This window comes from Microtus pennsylvanicus, chromosome 8, assembly GCF_037038515.1.
Source record: "Microtus pennsylvanicus isolate mMicPen1 chromosome 8, mMicPen1.hap1, whole genome shotgun sequence".
Lineage (NCBI taxonomy): Eukaryota > Metazoa > Chordata > Mammalia > Rodentia > Cricetidae > Microtus > Microtus pennsylvanicus.
In genome coordinates, this window is record NC_134586.1 from 57,364,120 (window position 1) to 57,383,476 (window position 19,357).

A 19,357-nucleotide genomic window follows, 5' to 3' on the forward strand; every position below is an offset into this window, starting at 1 on the left:
CTGCTGCTTTGTGGGACCAAATGAGGAGCCAGAGCTGTTTTTGCAGACGCGGTTTCTAAAAACCTTTGAAGATGAGGGGATGGGTCAGCACAGCATTTATATTGGGTTTTAGGATGACGGAAACACATCGGTCTCTCACTTGACAGTTCATACTTTATATTTCATTGTGATGGAACCCAGGACCTGCACTCCTCTCCCAAGCCATACCTACCCCCCCTTTTTTTTTTTGATTTTCGAGACAGGGTTTCTCTGTAGCTGTTGGTTCCTGTCCTGGAACTAGCTCTTGTAGACCAGGCTGGCCTCGAACTCACAGAGATCCGCCTGCCTCTGCCTCCCGAGTGCTGGGATTAAAGGCGTGCGCCACCACCACCCAGCTTGTAATGAACATTTTTAAGGCCTTGTGCATCTGGGGAAAGTGCCTGGTTTCTCTGGTCGGACATGAATGATGGGTTGTGCAGGTCACCCCCTCTCTACAGGGTACGTGGGTACACTGTTAGAATACTATGGTGGGCTTTCTTGGGTCCTTGGGGAGGGGACATCTGTCCAGGTCTGGGAGACAGGTTGAAGGTCCTGAGGCCTCAGTAGTTTTCTGTGATGCTGGCCTTTAGGCCTTGCTGTGGGGGCAGAGGGGTGTGTGGTTCTGCCCCGACTCTGCCTCAGCTGTGGTTGTAGGAAATCATTACACCCTTGGGTTTCCAACCAGTCAGAGAAGCCCACCACTCATGGGGCCATGATGGGGTTCCACCAGTCATTCATATGACCCCTTCCCCCCTGGGAAGCAGGACCAGAACTCTAGAAAATGGATGGTTAGCAGCATGGGCCGCCTGGCAGTCTCCTTCCCTCCAGTACCCAGAAAGGTGGGCATTCTCTTCTCTCCCAGAGCCTGATACGCCCATCACCTACCTCTTGAGCAGCTTTGTCCCACCTGTCAGACACTGCTGGCTGGGCCCTGCCCCGCTCTTCTGTCCTCTGCCCACGCTGCCATGCCTTCTCTCTCTGAAGGCCTCCTCATAGGCAACAGCCCACTATGTCGAGTCCCTCACCCTTCCTTTCTCTGGCTGGTGTCTCATTTCCCAGCCTCCCCAGCTGTGGCCATGCCACAGGCAAGTGGTCCTATTATAAAGAAGTACTAGATGCAATTTCTAATTTCTGTTCTGTTCTTTGAAGGGTGCATGCAGACTGCTCTTTCCCCAGCGCCTCATTCTTTCCCTCTCATTACTGTGAGCCCAAGTTCCTGGAAAGAAGCTGTCCTTTCCACTGAACTTTATACACGGCTGATTAGAACGTCAAAGGCCGTAGAGAGGCTGAAACAGTCCAGAGGCTAATTTCAATTTATTGTGGGCTATCTCCAGCCTCTTTTATAGCCATTTCTTACCCACCTCTGACCAAACATCCTTGTGATTAATAGGCAAAACCCTTTGAAATAAGTTAACCTAAAAGACCAGTGGCTTCCATCAACCAAAAGCTAAGATAGCTTCTGAAGTCTATAGCAAAGTGCTGTGGAATATTATTTTAAGATGTGTAACACTGGTTTATCCTGTGGAATATTTGTTTAATGATGCAAGGATGTGTTGCATTCTTTTATGTTGCATTTGCTTAACTCTGTAAAGCTGTTATTTAGCCTGTCTAAACATCTGATTGGTCTGATAAAGATCTGAATGGCCAATAGCTAGAGAGAAAAATAGGCGGGGCTGGCAGGCAGAGAGAATAATTGAGAGAAGAACGAGAAGAGGGAGGAGTGAGAAGAGGAGGAGAGGAAGACAGCAGGGACCAGACACCCAGTCACACAACCAGTCATGGAACAGAAGAAAAGAAAGGTGTATAGGATAAAGAAAGATAAAAGCCTAGAAGCATAAGAAGGTGAATCCAAAGATAAACATATAGGCATCCTCCTGAATATTAACCTTCATCAGGCGATGAAAGGAAACAGAGACAGAGACCCACATTGGAGCACCGGACAGAAATCTCAAGGTCCAAATCAGGAGCAGGAGAGGGAGCACGAGCAAGGAACTCAGGACTGCGAGGCGTGCACCCACACACTGAGACAATGGGGATGTTCTATCGGGAACTCACCAAGGCCAACTGGCCCGGGTCTGAAAATGCATGGGATAAAACCGGACTTGCTGAACATAGCGGACAATGAGGACTACTGAGAACTCAAGAACAATGGCAATGGGTTTTTGATCCTACTGCACGTACTGGCTTTGGGGGAGCCTAGGCAGTTTGGATGCTCACCTTACTAGACCTGGATGGAGGTGGGCGGTCCTTGGACTTCCCACAGGTCAGGGAACCCTGATTGCTCTTTGAGCTGATGAGGGAGGGGGACTTGATCGGGGGAGGGGGAGGGAAATGGGAGGCAGTGGCAGGGAGGAGGCAGAAATCCTTAATAAATAAATAAATTTAAAAAAAAGCCTAGAAGCAAAAGGTAGATGGGATCATTTTTTTTTTGAGACAGGGTTTCTCTATGTAACAGTCTTGGTTGTCCTGGCACTCACTCTGTATGTGGACTAGGTTGGTCTAGAACTCAAGAGATCTGCCTGCCTCTGCCTCTGCCTCCCGAGTGCTGGGATTAAAGGAGTGCACCACCACCGCCGGGCTAGATGGGATAATTTAAGGAAAGCTAAATAGAAACAAGCCAAGCTAAGGCCGGGCATTCGTAAGAGTGCATCTCTGTGCACTAATTTGGGAGTAAGACACTTGCAGCAGAGACTGCCCTGATCTGCTCTAACTTGCTGTATTAGTTGCTTCTGGTTGCTGTGATAAAATACCATGGGTGACTTTGTCCATCCACAGTGACACGCTGCTTCCAGCAAGACTCCACCTCCTAAAGGGTCTGCAGCCTCCCCAAACAACACCACCAACAATACCAGAGCCTACGGGGGGCATTTCCTGTACAAACTACTACATCTCTGCACATCATGTTTCCATCAAGGTACTTGAGAAGTGCCTTGATTAATGACTTTCTTAGTTCGGTTACTATAAAAACTCCATGAAACTTGAACATTGGAGCATAGAATTTGGAATGACCTGAACCCACATTTCCAGGCCATCACCAATCCTAGTTAGCTCCATAACAAACTCTTTTATCCTTCTTTGAGGTGGGAACTGTTTTATTTTTGACACTCCTTCTTTCCTCCTTGCTCACCTTCTTCCTTCCCAGACCCCTGCATTCACTGTCAGCCATTCTCTCACCCCGGATGCTCAGTTACTTCCTCTCTGACCTTCCTCCCATTCATTCTCTCCCTCCATCTACAGCCCCATGACACAGTATTTCTGGGGAGCCTCTGGACAACAGATGGAACATGTGCTTCTCACCTCGCAACCCACGTGGGAGACAAAGCAGTGTGTCATATCCAATGGCATGGGGGCAGTGGGAGAGAAAGCAGGGACAGGGCACGGAGAGGCTGACTGTGATGTAGTTCGAACCCACTCTCATCAGTAGGGACCTCTAGTGAGCTGGAGCCACGGTGGCCTTTGCATAGGGATGCCCGAGGAGGCTGCTGTTCCCCAGCAGTTACAGTGACAGTTCTGGGGAAAGTGGGGCAGTCTGAATTTGGTGACATTCTGAAATCAGAGCTGTTAGGTCAAGAGATTATGGGGAGCAAGGGAAGGTGACCAGGACACCAGCAATAGATGTTCTGGATTCCCCTCAGTCAGGGAGCAGACGTGGGTGAAGATGGGGCTTGGCAATGCTGGGCACCCAACATGACAGCAACAGAGCACCAAGCTGTTAAGATTGCCTGAGCACTGGAGGTGCTGAGGGGATGAATCTGTGCTCCAGCATGACCTCCCCAGGAACGGACGGGAGAAGATAAAATCCATGCGTCCAGTTGGCATTTGGCCCTGGAAGGACTGCTGAGTTCACATCAGGTGACTAGCGCACGACACTTCCAGCACAGGCCAGCAGTTCTCTTAGCGGAAGGGCTGACACACAGAACATGATGCCAGGCACACAGACACGGGTCTCTCCAAAAGCACATGGTTTATTATGGTGAGCTGTAGTGCACATCGGTTTCTTTAGTAGTTCTAAGCCGGTACAGGTTCCCCACTAAGAGTACACATGGGGAGTGACTGAGCGTGGTGACAGCAACAGACCAGTGAGCCACTGTGATCCCTAGAAAGTTACAATAGCAATCAGGAGAGAGAGGGAAGTGTGAGGTGGCCTGGGGGTGGGATATGAGTAGAGCCCTGTGGTATTAGAGCACCCCGACTGCTCTCATGGTGGTCCCCAGGACACCCAGAAGCTGAGGGGGCCATGGTGGAGGGAGGAAGTTCCCCATTCTACCGTGGAACTGGGACTTAGTCGTTGAGACACCCTACTACCTGCAGGTGGCACCCTTTCCTAAAAAGCTTTTCGGGCACTAAGTCCATCCTTGTTGGAGAAGGTGCTATGTTCTTAAAGGTGCTCAGGTCTGGTTCCCCTCTCCTTCACCTGGGGTGGCGCGCTCTCCTGGCCCCCTGCTGGCTTCTGCCTTCTTCTGGCCAAGCCTTGTGCGTCTTAGCTTCCTCCCACACCCCAATCCCTCTGCATTCTGGTGGTGGGGTGACTATGAAGCCCAGCCTGTCAAGCTTCCTCCAGAGCCAAGGGCAGAGCCTGCACAAGGCTGGCCCAGCTCTCTACAGACAGTCCTGTGCTGGTCCCGACTTTGTCATGCAGGACATGATGCAGTCATGTCCCTGTCCCCTCTTCCGGGTTTCACAAGACAGTCCCAGTTTCTGGTCATTTGCCCCCTTTTAGTGTTAACGGTTCTTTAACCAGATGCACACGCATCTCTGTAAATGAAGTCATGCACGAAAGTTACCAGCCCAGGTGGGGCATGTGGTTTGGAAAGTGGCATTGTCAGCATGTGCTTCTGGGAGCAGCCCTGGGTGGCTCTGGGCCCAGGGGCACAGTAGTTTGGAGTGGGGTCCTTTTTTTTTTCTTAATGGAGAACAGAAACACCCCATGCCTGTCTGCTGCTGACCAGGCTCCCTGAGCAGCCTGGAGTGCTGACTGACCCTCTTAGCACACTTTCATATCTTTATTTTCTCAACAGATGCAGAGCTAAGAGGGGGCTCAGGACAGCTCCTGGGCCCTGCCTTCCCTGCATGCAGTGCTTGGCCCTGATGAGGGGCGTAGTGTCCTTATGGCCTGTAGTATGGCCAGCTTTTGACTGCCATGCATGGTCAGGGCCACTGGAGAAGGCAGAGAACCCTCCCCAGGACCTAGAATAAACTCTGGAAAGGACGGGACCTAGGTGGACAGGTGCCCTTCCAAGACCACAGGGCCGTGGTTGGCAGCTTCCTGGAGAATCGAGGGCCCACTCTCCCCTCCCTGCAGCCAAGCAGCTCTCCCTGGCAGCAGTGCCCCTTCCCAGGGTCCTATGTGCACTAACAAGACTCCTGAGGTAGCAGCAAGCCCCTCTGTGAAGATGAAAGTGCTCCAGGAGGGCAGTGAGCCCCAGTTATTGCTGGCGCTAAGTGAGGCCTGGGGCGGGCCTCTGGGCGGGCACCTGAGAGGGCAGGGGCTTGCACATCACTGCTCCAGGGTAGCCTCTATGAGGCCTGGCTGGGTCATCCTGCTGCAACCTGTGACGGGGTGCAGACAGCTGTGGTCCTTGTCTGCAGATGGTCACTGAGTGTGCCTTTGCTGCCCTGGGCAGGCAGCCAGCACCATGGCTTCATGAGAGTCTCCTCTGCCACCAGAGGTAGCTGTGCTACTGGCAAACAACTCCCAGTGACTCTGGACAGAGGGACAGCCCAGGCCGCAGTCCTCTGTCCCTTGTGTTTTCTCTGCAAGAAGAGCCAGGCAGTCTTCAGTTAGGGGACTGGCCCTCAGAAGACCAGCCCTGTGTGGGGTACCAGTTCTTCTAAAGCTGTCCAGGCTTCACCCATCCACCCATATAGTCTTTATTTTAGAATATACCATATATATTAAATGCTTATCTTTAAAGCCACCCTCCTCAGCATGGGGTACTTAGTGACCTGAGAAAAGGTGCCTCTCTGGATACACAGACCTGCTGAGGGTAACCCAACTCCCAGCAGGGGGAAGAGTTGTGTGGGGAGAATGGCCACCCTCCCTCCCCACAGCCCGACTTCCATCTGAGAAGTCGCTGACCAGGTCATAGGGTGGCTGCCCATTTTGAGGAAGTGCTTCAGAGGGGCACATGAGCCTAAGGAGCTAGCTCTGGGGACACAGGCCACCTCGTCACATGCCAAAGAACAGCCCGTCAGAGAAGGCTTGGGAGAGGAGGAAAGAGACCTCTGATTATTGCAGGCTGGGACATGGGACTGCAAGAGAGTCCCTGAACCCCATGGGAGCTGGGAGAGGTGGGCAGAGGCTGAACTGTTTATTCATAGGACATTCCAACAGTCTCTGTGTAGAAAATATACTCCTCTTTCATAAAGTGCCTACCCTTTCAGGTGGTAGAGCCAGTGGCCACAGCCTTATATATAACAAATTAGCTTTTTTTGTCAGAGTAAATTGCACTAGGGTTCCCTTCAATTTGCGATTATTTTTTTTTCGAGCCAGTCAGCACTGCCCTTCCTCTGCCTGCTTCCCCCAGACCACAAGCTGGTTGCCTGGCTGATACATTCAGGGTGGGCACCCAGCTCCTGTCGTTGCTATCCTGTGAGAGACCCACGTATTTATTTCATGGAGGACAGAGTTGGTGACTTCTGGAAGCTCCTTGTGGAGAACGTGGTAGGCACCTTCATACATCTGCAATCAGAAGAGCCAGGGAGTTAACCCTGTGTGTGGGATAGGCAGGGCACAGGAGTGCACAATGTCATACTTCTGAGCTCATGTGGCAATCATTCCCAACATTTCCCCTAGTTCATTTTCAGGCAGAGCACTGCCATGTTGCTTAGGCTAGCATAAATGTCTAACCCTAAGTCATCCTCCCACCCCGGGCTGCTGGTGGCTGAGAAGGCAGGTATGGCTCGCCTCTGCCCTGCTCCAGCCAGCATTTTCTAATCACAATTACAATTCTGCCACAGTCTGGACATTCCATGCTATTCCCAGGGCTACTGGTACAGCTTAGATCCCCAGGACCTTCCTGCCAGGAAGCTCTGCCCATCTTCACGCCCCCACCTTCCACCACTTCCTTTCATTCTCTACTCCTCCCTCCCCACAACCCAGAGCGGTGGCCCTTGGCAAGGTCTCCAGGGATCTCATCTGCCCTACTCAGAGCCACTTGATGCTTGAATAACTCTGGACTTCCCAGCAGTGTCCAAAGGCAAACCAGTGGCCCTCAAACACACCGTGGCTCTGGCCTGTCCAGGTCAGCTCCCTCCCTTGCCCGTGGCTCCTATAGTCCCAACAGTCTAGAAACTACTCATTGCTTGGAAACCCTGTACTATGTGGCTGACTAGGATGTCCCTTCGGTCAGCCCTCTTCAGAAGTGAGACCTAGCTACTTGCCATTTGTCTTAGGATTTCTTCCTGCTATCTGCTGGGGTCACCTGTCTCAGAGGTGAAGTCGCCTGCTTTTAGAGACCCCAAGCCCCAGGAGCATCCGCCAATACTGTGTCAAGCAATCAACATATCCTTTACTTCTCTGTGCTAAGAGCACTCAACATGCCTCTTCTGTTCTGATCTATTCAGTGGGCTACAGAACCTCAGGACATAGCCACCTGACTGCATTTGCCTCTAAAGTCCTCCTGCCTCTCCCTCCTCACTCCTCAAGCCTTGGGAATTGAAATTTAAATGTTTATAGTGCAGGCTTTGGGGATTTAGTTTACACATGTCCATAAGTGCACTCCACTCTTGGCTTTCCGAGCCTGCCTCATTTTGATTTTGATACATTTACCACCCTCCAGAAGCCTCCACGTGGTGCAGGCATTCGCTCTTTAGGTGGGACTGTGCTCCAGCGGGCACAGGCGTCTCCCATCTGAGGACGACACGCTTGTTTCCTCACCTCAGCTGTGAACAGTGTTTCTCATGAGCGCCTCCTCCTGTGCCAGCCTTGTTCTCACAGCTGCTCCCTGGGCCAAGACCAAGGGCCTCCCACCCCCATCCCCACTTCCCTTGCTTGGTTGGTCTGGAGTGTTCTTCCATGGCTACTCTCCCTCTAAGTCCATGGGAGGGGAGTGCTCTGGTATCCCTCTGTCCTGCAGACCCCAAGCCCTGTCTGCAGCCGTCCTGAGCACCCATTTGCTCTTGGCTCACCCACGGGAGTACAGGCTACAGGGGAGGGGAACCTTTGTCAGACTGTCCTCAGGACCTCCACCAAGTCAGCACTCAAGAGACAGCAGCTGAGCGAGTGAAAAGCTAATTCTCCTGGGAGCGTGGAGCTGGGCCCCTTGAACGAGGCCAGAGCTCTGCCACTGAGAAGAAGCCCCTGACAATTTGCCAAGATACACATCTCTGCCAGAGCGGTGGCAGGTTGGGAGGGACTGCAGATTCAAGCCCAAGGACCTCAGTTCAAATACTGACTCCACCACTTCTGAAGTCACCTAACTGTCTCTGTAACAGTGAGGATGTAGTCCAGATTCTGTGGCACCCCACCCCACACCTGCCCAGGCCAGGAGCCCAACCATGTGGGCAAAAGGGTGGGTATGATTCAGTTTCAGGGTTCCACATTGTCTGACTGGTACCCAGCAGGGTCTAACCTCCTCAGGTGGGGTGCCTCCTAGTTTGATGGGACAGAAGGCAAGTATATCTGGACCCCAGACCCTATGTCTTGACAACCACTGAGTGGTAGGTACTCTGACTGTTCCCTGTGTCTAACATGTCACATCATCATCTGTGGCCTGTCCTCAGAGACCCCAACCATAGGGCCAACTCCTGCAGATGCCCTTGCAGACAAGACTCATCCAAGTGTCCCAGAACTGGCACTCCCTGACCCCACAGTCCCTGTGTGTCCTGAGGCCCCAGGACCTGTGGACTCTGAACAGGTGAAGGGCACTGGGGCATCGCAGGGAGTCCTGAAGCTCGGAGAAGACAGTGTCTCCTGTGCCCAACTGCACGCCTTTATCTTGCCCATAGCATCATATTATTCTCTTCCTCTGTGAGGGTCACTCTTGTGAAGCGAGGGGCTGGGGACCAATGCGCTGTCACAGAGTTCATTTGCCTCTAACCCCGTACCAGTGCTTCCGGGGAAGTCATGTCTCCTGTCCCTTACCTTGAGTGTCTTGTCCTGACTCCGGGATGATTCCATGAGCAGGTAGGCTCCTTTGCTATCGCACAGCCGGTCAGCAGAACCCTGCAGCAGCAGGAATGGCAGTGTCAGCTTGGGCATTGCGCGCTCCACTCTCGAGACAGCGTTCATCAGCTGTATGCCAAAGCATACCTTCACCCCTGCGCGACAGATGAGTGGGTCCGAGTCGTATAGGTCGACCTGAGAGGAGGAGAGCCTGTCAGATTGTGGGCTCCAAGAGGGTGTCCTTCTGCCTGCCCAAGGGTTATGGAGACTGGCAATGTGTTCAGCTCCTGGAGAACCGGGGTCTAAACTGGGTTCAGAACCTTTGCACTCGGACCTAAGTTTCCTACAATCTGACTCAGCGTACACTGGGGAGCAGATTCAGAATCCCCAAAGTCTAAGATGATCAGGTAGCTTGATACGTATTGTCTGAGCAGAGCCCCCACCTACCCTTCCCTATGCTTCAGTCATCTCTAGACGCTCAGATGAAGGCCACGGTCAGCACTAGAGGAATGCTGGGCTTTGCAGGACAGATAAGAAACAGCTGTTTGGATTCTCCCATATGGAGTCCAAGGATATGGAGGGCTGACTGTCTACAAAAAAGTCTGTAGAAATTTTCCAATGCTAAGGTGGATTTTTACAAATCGGCAACATGGAGGTGACACATGCTTATAACCCCAGTCCTGGCCAAAGCAGGGGGAGCGTTAAGTTCAAGGTCACATTGACCTTGTCTCAAGTTTAAAAAAAATACACACACACATATAAACAAAACAAAACAAAACCAAAACACGAGAACACCATGTCCTCTACACGGGTTATTTGGCTCGAGCAGCTCTGAGGTACCAGAGAGGGTTTTCTTGTCCCCATTCCCAACACTGTCTCTATACAGGGTAAAGGGCTGGGGATTACGGGTTGGAGTAGGAAGTCCCCCTCCCATAAGTCTCTTAGGCTCCCAAGAATAGCTGTGAAGCTCTGACACCTGTTGCTTAATTTTCTCCTTGCAGGTAGACTCTGAGCAGGTTTGGGACAACCAGATGGTGGGACCAACGTGAGGGGAAGGGAATGCTACTGGGCCTGGTACGGCAGGGGTCTCTGAACCCTGACTTAAGATCATCCACTTCTGTTGCCACCCCTATGAAGGTGGCCTGGCTAGAATTCCAGACCCATGGACGAAGGGACAGGCTGTCCTGCAGTCACCCTGGCATCCTGGATTTGAGCCCCACCAAGCTGACCATTTGTGCTGAGCTGCACGAGACAGATTAAACACTTCTTGCAGCTGAGCTGGCGAGAACCCCACAGAGCCAGACCATCTGTTCAGCAGGCTAAGAGAGGACTCGAGTCTGACGGAGCAGCGCAGGGGCAGTGTGGGGAGATCTGGCCATGGACCCAGGGACTCCAGGGAGTCCTACCTGGAGGAGGGTTATGGGGACACCGGAAGAACCCTAGACTTGAGGGTGGCAAAGTCTTGATGGCAATAGTAAGAGTGGCAGCAACAGCTGTGCCACCTGTCACAAACACACCACCATGGGCACAGCCTGGTGTTGGGGGTGCCATCCAGGACCCCACTGTGTATACAGCTCAACAGCTGCCATCTCAGCTCCTCCTACAGATGCAATGCCTCACAATGGAATCAAGGCGCTTACTACCCATGTGATACAGGCGAGGAAACTAACGTACTGAGAGGTCTCCTGGCCCACTGGCATTACTGCCTCAACTCCTGTTTTCCTTATAGAGCCCTGGGCATTGGGCAGGGTACATAACCTCTCATTTAAAGAATACACATCTCAGTCTCCCTTGCAGTTAGATGTGGTCATGTGATCATATCCTGGCCAATAAGAAGCAAGTAAAGGAACTGGCAATGTGCTTTGGGTCAAGGATTTGCTTTCTTCTCTAAAGAGTGAGAAGTACTAAGGAGAGGGTCACCCTTAGGTGGCACAGCAAACAGAAAGGGTGTCTTGACTCTGAGAAGGCAAGGGGCAAAAGAAGGAAAGGAACCAGCTCCTGCCTCCCAAACTGCTGCTTCTGAATACGTTCATGTTGCATCTATGCTAATCTCTTACAGAAGCTGGGGATGGTGGCCTTGTGGGCTCCAGGCCACCTGCTGTACAAAGTCTACTATTAATATCCTCCTAGAGGTTTCATCCTGCTCCCTGGAGTGTCCCAATATGCTAGGTCCCAAAGGAGTCTACTCCTGGGTTTAGCTGCTTCAGGGCCCCAGCCCTTCCTGATCTTGGCTTTGTTTCTATTTCCTGGTCACACAGACATTGTATACACAATGGCACCTTCCGGGGAAGGAGCACCAACAGTGTCAAGGAAAGGCAGGTCCCAGATAGAACCACAGCAACGACACGAGGGAGGGAGATACATGTGCCATTCAGGGAAACTGAGGGAGGCTCCGAATCCTTTGGTCTGGTCACTGTGTGGCTCTCTTGTGGCTCTAAGAGTGGAAGTCAGGGCTTCACGCCCATCTAGAAAGAGCGGCACTGAGTCAGCTCAGCTAGCATTTTGGAAAAATTCATGTTGTCAGGACTAAAGATGGGCTGAGCACAGGCAGGGAGTGACTAGCTAGGGTCAACACCCAGCTGAATGCTGCCCTTCCTGTTGTGGGCTGCAGGGTGACCGACACATGAAATGTTTGCGTAGCTCAGTGATTTCAATAAAAGAGACCCCCTCCGTCTCTCTCCCTCCCTCCCTCCTCCCCCATCTCTCTCGATAGTTATGTTTTTGTTCCCAATGTGTTAGTATCAAGCGCATTTGGCCCAGAGATAAACTCGGGCTCAAATCCTGACTTTCTAACTGTGCTGTTGGGTGATTTGCTTTCTTTTGACCCAGGTAGGCTTCCATAACTTCATGGTTACCAGGAGACAGAAGGGGCTATGGTGTCCAGAAGATGTGAAAGGAAGATTATAGCTTCAGGAAGCTCCACAGAGAACAAGACTCAGGGCTGGCCATGTCAAGTGGCACTAACAGCTTTGGGTGGACTAGAGTGCTGTGTCAGGACAAACCCAAGGAAACATCTGCTTCTCCCAACCCCACCTTCTGCCCTTTCGTCTTTCCTCCTGTGCTATCCCCCAGCGCCCAGCTTCAGTCCTTCAGTCCCCCAGCCTGCACTGGCCAGTTAGGGGAACATTGTTTGGTGTGTGGAGGCTTTCCTAACTGTAGGGCGCCATGGGCAATGTGCCCTACAAAAATGAGCCTCAAGACTCCCGCTGTGCGCTGCTGGGTGGGGCCTCTTCTCGCCATTTCTCGTGGGTGGGTGGAGTGGCTATTTTTAAAGCTCAGCACAGGTTGAAAGGCAGCAAGGAGGCAGAGACTCTACTCTAAGGATGGGGGCCGGGGAGAGCTCTAGCCACTCGAAGGCCGAGATCTCTAGGCTGCCCAGAACCCCCAGTCCCGTGACCCCTGCAGGGAGACATCTTAAGTTCTCAGCTTGCCCAAAGTACACAAGAGGCAACTGGGGGCTGTGGAACCTGAGAGCACCTCCACAGTATCCTACATTCTCCATAAGACATCAGAAATGACTTGCTGCTTTTCAAGAGAGGGCCTTGAACGATTTCTTCCTCCTTTCTTTCCCTTTGCCATTTGTGTAGGAAGATAGACAACCTGGCTGTTTGGTGCAGACGTCCAAGGGAAGCCCCTCTTTGCCACCCTCTTTGATTGGGCTCACCAGCCAGCACCAATTCAAGCTGGGCCCATTATTTGAGATTCAGGTCAAGGAGTCCCTGCCTGCCACGAAACCCCCTTCACGCCAGTAGTCTCTACCACAGAGCAAAGGCACCTGGAGTGGGCTGAAGGGCCCAGCACAGCAAAAGGAACAAGTTTTAAGAGCTGATGTCCATTGGTTGGCATTGGCATTTCTGGGTCTTTTCAAACATTCAGAAAGAATGTCATATAAGCTGCCCACCCTCTCCATCCCCTGGCAGTTAAATTTGGCCCCAGAATGTGGGTTTGAGAGTCACTACAGGTTTTAGAGTAAAGCTGTATTAAAAGTTTAAGGGAAGATGAACAGCTCCCTGAAACGAAGCCCTCAGGTTTCCTGGAATGCCCCTGCATGGATTTTTTCCCCTTGAGCTGAGGATAGGAACCAGGGTTTCTGCTCTCCACCCTGAGCAACACTCCAGCCCCTACCTGTCTCTTACACAGCTGGCGGGAAGCCTGGGGGCTTTCCACTTTCCAGCATGATGACAAGGGCATTCTCTGCCCCCAGACCTAAATGTGCCCAGGGTGGAACCCGACCAGGAAGCCAGAGTCTGACTGCCCAGGAAAGCAGGCCAGGGCACAGGGGTTGCCAGAGTCCCCACCCTGGGGGGAGGGGTTTAGGGTCTTTGGGGAGCCTGTGATTCAAGCTCCTAAGGTAAGAAAAGAAACCAAGGCAGAAAAGTGGCAACAAGTTTGCTTAGTTGTCAGAGTAATTCTGATATCTTCTACACGTCCAGGGTTACTTCTTCAAGCCTTCAGGTTTTCACGATCAATCCACCAGTGGGCACTCCCAGCAAGTTCTCAGGCTAGCCCAGCAGTGGGACCCCTAAGCAGGCCCTCCATCCTAACCGCACAGCGTGTCCTCCATCCTAACCGCACAGCACGTCCTTGATCCTAACCGCACAGCAGGTTCTCCATCCAGTTCCCTGGTTGTCTGGAGTGGAGCTCAGACTCTCCACCTTCCCCTAACTTCTCACTCCACTGTGTCCCCATCTTCCCACCACCCAGAAATGGCAGCAGAGTGGCGAGGATAGAGCCGAGGTCAGATCTCCCTGGACCCCGCCTTCACCTGAGTATTGTTCCCAACACCCCAATGTCCATCTGCACTCACTTCCGACTTGTTCCGAGACAGCGCGCTGGAGTCAATGCGCCCCAAGGACATGTTTGGCAGGACAAAGTTGAGCACTTTGGCAGCAAGGACCTGGGCAGGGAGGTAAAAAGAGAGTCATGAGTGCAGGCCATCCACGCTGGAGGGCTAGAGTACCACCTGGGCAAGGAGCTGGCACTCCTGCTGAGTGTGCTGGCCTTGATGCTCTTGATGCTCGGGACGCAGGGCCCCGACGCAGGGCTGCTCTCCTGCTGGTGTGACCACCGCGTCTGTCTTTTTGCTCTGGATTCTGTGCAGATATAACCACGCATCAGATGTAATTGTGAATGGCTTCTGAGAGCCACTGATGAGGCTGTGCCCTGGGATGCACCCCTTCTCCAAGGCACCACAACGACGCAGCAGAGTTAGAATCATTGCATCAGCTGTCAGCGAGCAAAGAAAGCAGGGCAGCTTGGATCAGAGAGAATCTCTTGCATGTTATGTTCCACCACATGGAAAACAAACCATCACCAGCCTGAACAGGAAGTCCTGTGGCAGAGAGAAGGAGCCCCCTATCTGGTTCCCAGCTCCGTGAGCCAGGAACACAGGCTGGGACCTCAATACTGAGCTGTGTTGGCACAGCTGCCGGTGGGGACCCTGTCATTCCCCCAAACAGACCACAGGGAAGATTAATAACATTCTGTGTGATAAAGCCTGGCATTCTATACATGCCCAGCCAACACGATGAGCCTGACTTGGTCTCAGCCCAGCCCCCCTTTGGATCTCAGATATTCTCAGTCTTGCACGTTTGCCTTCTGAGAAAGGCTGTTTAATTTCACGTTTGCAATGAGTGCAGACACTTCGGGCGAAAGAAGCTATGTCAGAAGTGAAATGCTGAAATTAGAACCATAGGAGCTGGCAAAGAGTGAGTTCTTAGGTGTGGAGAACTTGACACACAGGTTGGTCTCTTGATGGTAGGTGAATTGTTTGTGGCATGGGAAGCCTCTGCTAGGTGATATTGACTAGATCCTTTGAGTAGGGCTTAACTGTCATCCAGCATTTGTAAAAAAAAAATATTAGAACCTTGGGATACTGGGACAATGGAGGCGCTGACCACACGGCCGACTGGAAACACACCTGCCTTTTTTACTGTGCCTCCCTTTCTCTGCCTGTCTCTCTTTCCATGATAGCACCTGAGCGTTCTAGCTCTTCCTTCTGATGCCCGCAGCAGCCACTGACGTTCTCCAGATGATGCTGTAGCCAGGACTCCCCCAGCCTCATTCAGCCAACTTGCCTCCTCTGACCAGGCAGAGTAAGGCCTGCTTTGCCCATAGAGGACACTGTGCTGGAGTGTACTCTGAACACCCTATCTTGCCCGTCCATAGAGGGCACTGCCAACTCCTACCTCTGAGAATATCTTAGCTCGTTGCACTCTGGACGCACCTTGGCATCCAGGCAAACAAAGCTCACTGGTGTTAACTGCTGCTGCTGCTACTGTGTCAGGGTGCCAGAGCCCTGGGCTCCAGTGCCGGACAGTCCAGTGTAGACACAAGAGGACTCCATCGGTACACCCTGTGTCGGGCGTTAATAGGTTTCACTCTGTGAAGCCATCTGGGGTGGAAGTATGAGTGATTAGTGTGTGTGTGTGTGTGTGTGTGTAAGAGATGGGTTTTATGCAGCAGCTCAGCACTTGTGCTGAAAGGGAAGGGATTAGGATCTGGAAACGCCGACAAACGCTTGGAGGAAACATCTGTAAAATACAAGAAGCAGGGGCTTTCTTGGGAGCCTGAGTTCTGGAGTTGGAAGCTGTGCTTTCAAAAGTTACAAAATCTAAGGACAAAGCAAAAACAGCCAGTAAGTGCAAGGAAGCTGTGGGCTGCAGCCTTGTGGCCTTCACTGAACTCAGACTGAAGCAAAGGGGTGTCCAGGGCCATAGCCTCCTTGAGCACTGGAGTCTGGTAGCAGCACTGCTATGGGGAAATCTTCACACTACCAGCAAGCTTCATAGAACTGACTTCCAGACACTCTGCTGTTCTCCACGACTTCCGTCCCAGCTCCTGAATCCATGTGAGGGCTGATGGCTGGTCCCCTCTATCTCTGATATTCTCAGAGGTTGCAGCAAGGTCCCAGGCTACAGAAAGACAGGTGTGCTTATACCACTATCCCAGGCACTGTCCCCTTCTGCTTGATCCAAATGATTTTTTTTTGCCACAGCCACAAGCCAGGGAACAGCTGGCAACCCACTGCAAAATTCTTCCTGCAGAATGGATGGATCAATTGATAGACCGCTTGACCGTCTACCGTGTCACCACAGGGAGCATTCGTGGTTGCGTGGTTGAGTGCTTATATATGGTACAGATTAGCGCTCTCGGCCGCATTCACGGGAGACAGTGAGACAGGACCAGGAAAGTAGAGGGACAGAGACGGCCTTAGCACTGGCCTGAAACAGAGAGAAACCACATGGTGCCTCTTCCCTTTCAACAGCTCCACCACCAGATCCCTCTCTTGCTGCCATGTCACCTGATTCCATGTGGCCCTGGGCAAAGAGCTTCCAGTCCTATTCAGTATTGCTCATGGAACAGACAGGGCAACCTGCTGCGGCCCCACCTTCAGGTACTGTGGCCTCCACCCCAGGCTCTCAAGCAGACAAGGACATTCAAGATGGAGACAAGGACTGGGATGGCCGGAGCCATTTCTAGTTCCACAGGGGCTGCAGAGAGGGGCTCTGGTGCCAGGCAATCTGCCTCCAAGGGAGAATTACAGTGAAAACATCTCTTGTCTCCTCTTGCTAGCCAGCAGTCTTCTTCCTCCATTTGTGGGGAACATTTGGGCAGCTAAAGGAAGCTTTTTGGGAAAACTGAGGGGTTGAGGGAGAGGTCACTACCTCCTGAGATGTGCTGCTTTAAAATAGGCTGTCCCCCCCACAGAGATGAACAGTGGACTGTGGCCTCACCTCCCTTCCCAATACAGAGGCTGTGCCCTGACAGTCATTTTCTTTTCCCCAGCAGCCTAAAGCCCAGTGGGGAGATGTGGTGGGAACACACCGGGCCTGGCCTCAGCCTGTATGGGGGAGGTGATGCCATAGTGGCCGCTCAAACACAGTCGCTCCTGCCCCCTGGAGTTACTGTGCTAGCCCTCAGGATGGGGGAGTACACTGCCTAAGCACCAACTCCTAACAATGAATGTCCAGTGCTGGCTGTATAGATGAAGATGCTGGTGTCCTAGCAACAGGACTGGCTGCCCACTCACAGACATGGATGAGGGCCATAGCCTGCAGGGATGCAGCCTTTTGTCAGGGTCTGCCCCACGGGATGCCACCCAGAGAACAGAAGTGTCTCAGTATATTGGTGGCTGTGGGAGATCTGGGTATGAGCCAACTCTGGAGAGAGAATGGCGATGCCCGGGGCAGATGCCCCATTCCTGGATAAGGATGGAAGAGAAAACTATGAAAGAGGGGTTTGCATGTGTGGTGGTGATGTGACAGTATTTATTCGTTGTCAACTTGACAGCATCTAGAATCACCTGTGAGACAGCCCCTGGGTGTGTCTGATAGGGACTGTCTTCATTGCTATAGCCCCTGGGCGTGTCTGATAGGGACTGTCTTCATTGCTATAGCTCCTGGGGGTGTCCGATAGGGACTGTCTTCATTGTTATAGCCCCTGGGAGTGTCTGATAGGAATTGTCTTCATTGCTATAGCCCCCAGGGGTGTCTGATAGGGACTGTCTTGGTTGTTATAGCCCCTGGGGGTGTCTGATAGGGACTGCTTGGTTGTTATAGCCCCTGGGGGTGTCTGATAGGAATTGTCTTCATTGCTATAGCCCCCAGGGGTGTCTGATAGGGACTGTCTTGGTTGTTATAGTCCCTGGGGGTGTCTGATAGGAATTTTCTTCATTGCTATAGTCCCCAGGGGTGTCTGATAGGGACTGCTTGGTTGTTATAGCCCCTGGGGGTGTCTGATAGGGACTGTCTTCATTGTTACAGCCCCTGGGGGTGTCTGATAGGAATTGTCTTCATTGTTATAGCCCCTGGGGGTGTCTGATAGGAATTTTCTTCATTGCTATAGCTCCTGGGGGTGTCTGATAGGAATTTTCTTCATTGCTACAGCCCCCAGGGGTGTCTGATAGGGACTATCTTGGTTGTTATAATTAAGATGAAAGACCTGTCTCCTGTGGGCGTGACTTTCCTAGGATTTGCTTAAAATGGAGAAGGGAGCTGAGCACTAGGGAGCACTAGCAAGCTTCCCTTGCTGCGCTCTGCTTCTTGACTACAGACGCAACTCCCTCGACCTCTGCTGCTGTGTCTTTGCCACCATAATGGACTCTAACCTGGAGCTGAGTGCTAAATAAACCCCTTCTCCCTTAAGTTGCTTTAGTCAGGATAGTTTTCTTTATCACAACAACAGAAAAAGAAACAAAAGACAGTGATGTCTGAGGACCAGGGTTCACACATATCCAGGCCACCCCAAGATCTCTGACTTCCGGTCCCAGGTATGGCCCAGCAAATCCCACCTGAAACCTCACTGACCCCAGCGCACAGGCAGAGTAGGAGGCATATACCAGCCCCTTCTGCTGGGCAGGCTGATGCTTGCCCAGTGCTGGTCACCAACTTTCTAACATGTGTCGGAAGTTCTACATAAGGTTTCTAATGGGACCCGTTCAGAGGGGAGCGTGCCTTTGGACAACAACCACCACAGGGCATAAAGAGATTAGGTACATTAGCAGCTGCTTCCACCAGGAAATCAAGGCAGGCAGAGGGCTGTTCCTGAGACACAGGGCACCAAGCATCTGCGAGAGGCCCTTCCCCACCCTGCACGGCAGCAGGGATGGAGGCTGGGAGGAGGAAGACCTCTGCAGTGGAAGGGGGCTGATGGGATGAAGGACAAGAGGGATGAGCAGCAGACAGGGGCCCAATGCCGAGGAGGCAGAGAGAAAGGCGGCACCACAGTAGATCCCACAACCTGGGGAGCGAGGAGTCAAGGTTGCTAGATGGCTCCTGGAAAGCAACTGATCACATCTGTAAGCCTTGGCCATGCTCCTGATTTCCCCAGGAGGTGGAGGGTGGGGTTGTGCTCACCCACAGGTGGAAGGCATACGGTATCCAAGCAGTCGTCACTTCAGCTGCCTTTTCAATAGGGCTCTTCACGTACGTCAAGTTGTCCTGTAGGCATGGAGACAGCCGTGGACCCAGCTCAGGAAGAGGAGACTATGAGCTGCCTGCCTTCCCCACGATCCCAACAGGCAAGCTGGACTCAAGTTAGTCAACTTGCGTGTAAACTGTGGGGCTGAATCCTTGAGAAACTCTCTTTAACAACTTTTATTAGCATATGTTAGCATATAGTCATTATAAAACCTGCTGGGTTTTGTAGACATTTCATTCAGGTAGACCATGTATTTTGCCCCTATTTACCCCATTTTCTCTCCTGCTCCCACATTCCCTTATTTATTTATTT

At 52.2% G+C, this 19,357-nt stretch overlaps 1 protein-coding gene across 4 annotated transcripts in view; it reads right to left on the reverse strand.

The window, feature by feature from the left end:
- Positions 1-3,963: 3,963 nt before the first annotated feature.
- Mgll (monoglyceride lipase) overlaps positions 3,964-19,357 on the reverse strand; it is a 103,586-nt gene continuing 88,192 nt past the window's right edge. For 2 of the 4 annotated variants that reach the window (XM_075983540.1, XM_075983539.1), the window contains exons 6-9: positions 18,982-19,065; positions 13,932-14,021; positions 9,104-9,319; positions 3,964-6,700 (exon numbers count right to left, since the gene is read on the reverse strand). In XM_075983540.1, coding sequence (XP_075839655.1) covers positions 6,575-6,700; positions 9,104-9,319; positions 13,932-14,021; positions 18,982-19,065 — 516 coding nt within the window. In that variant the 3' untranslated portion in view covers positions 3,964-6,574. The remainder of the gene's footprint in view (positions 6,701-9,103; positions 9,320-13,931; positions 14,022-18,981; positions 19,066-19,357) is intronic. The other 2 variants (XM_075983542.1, XM_075983541.1) reach the window with 1 other exon arrangement.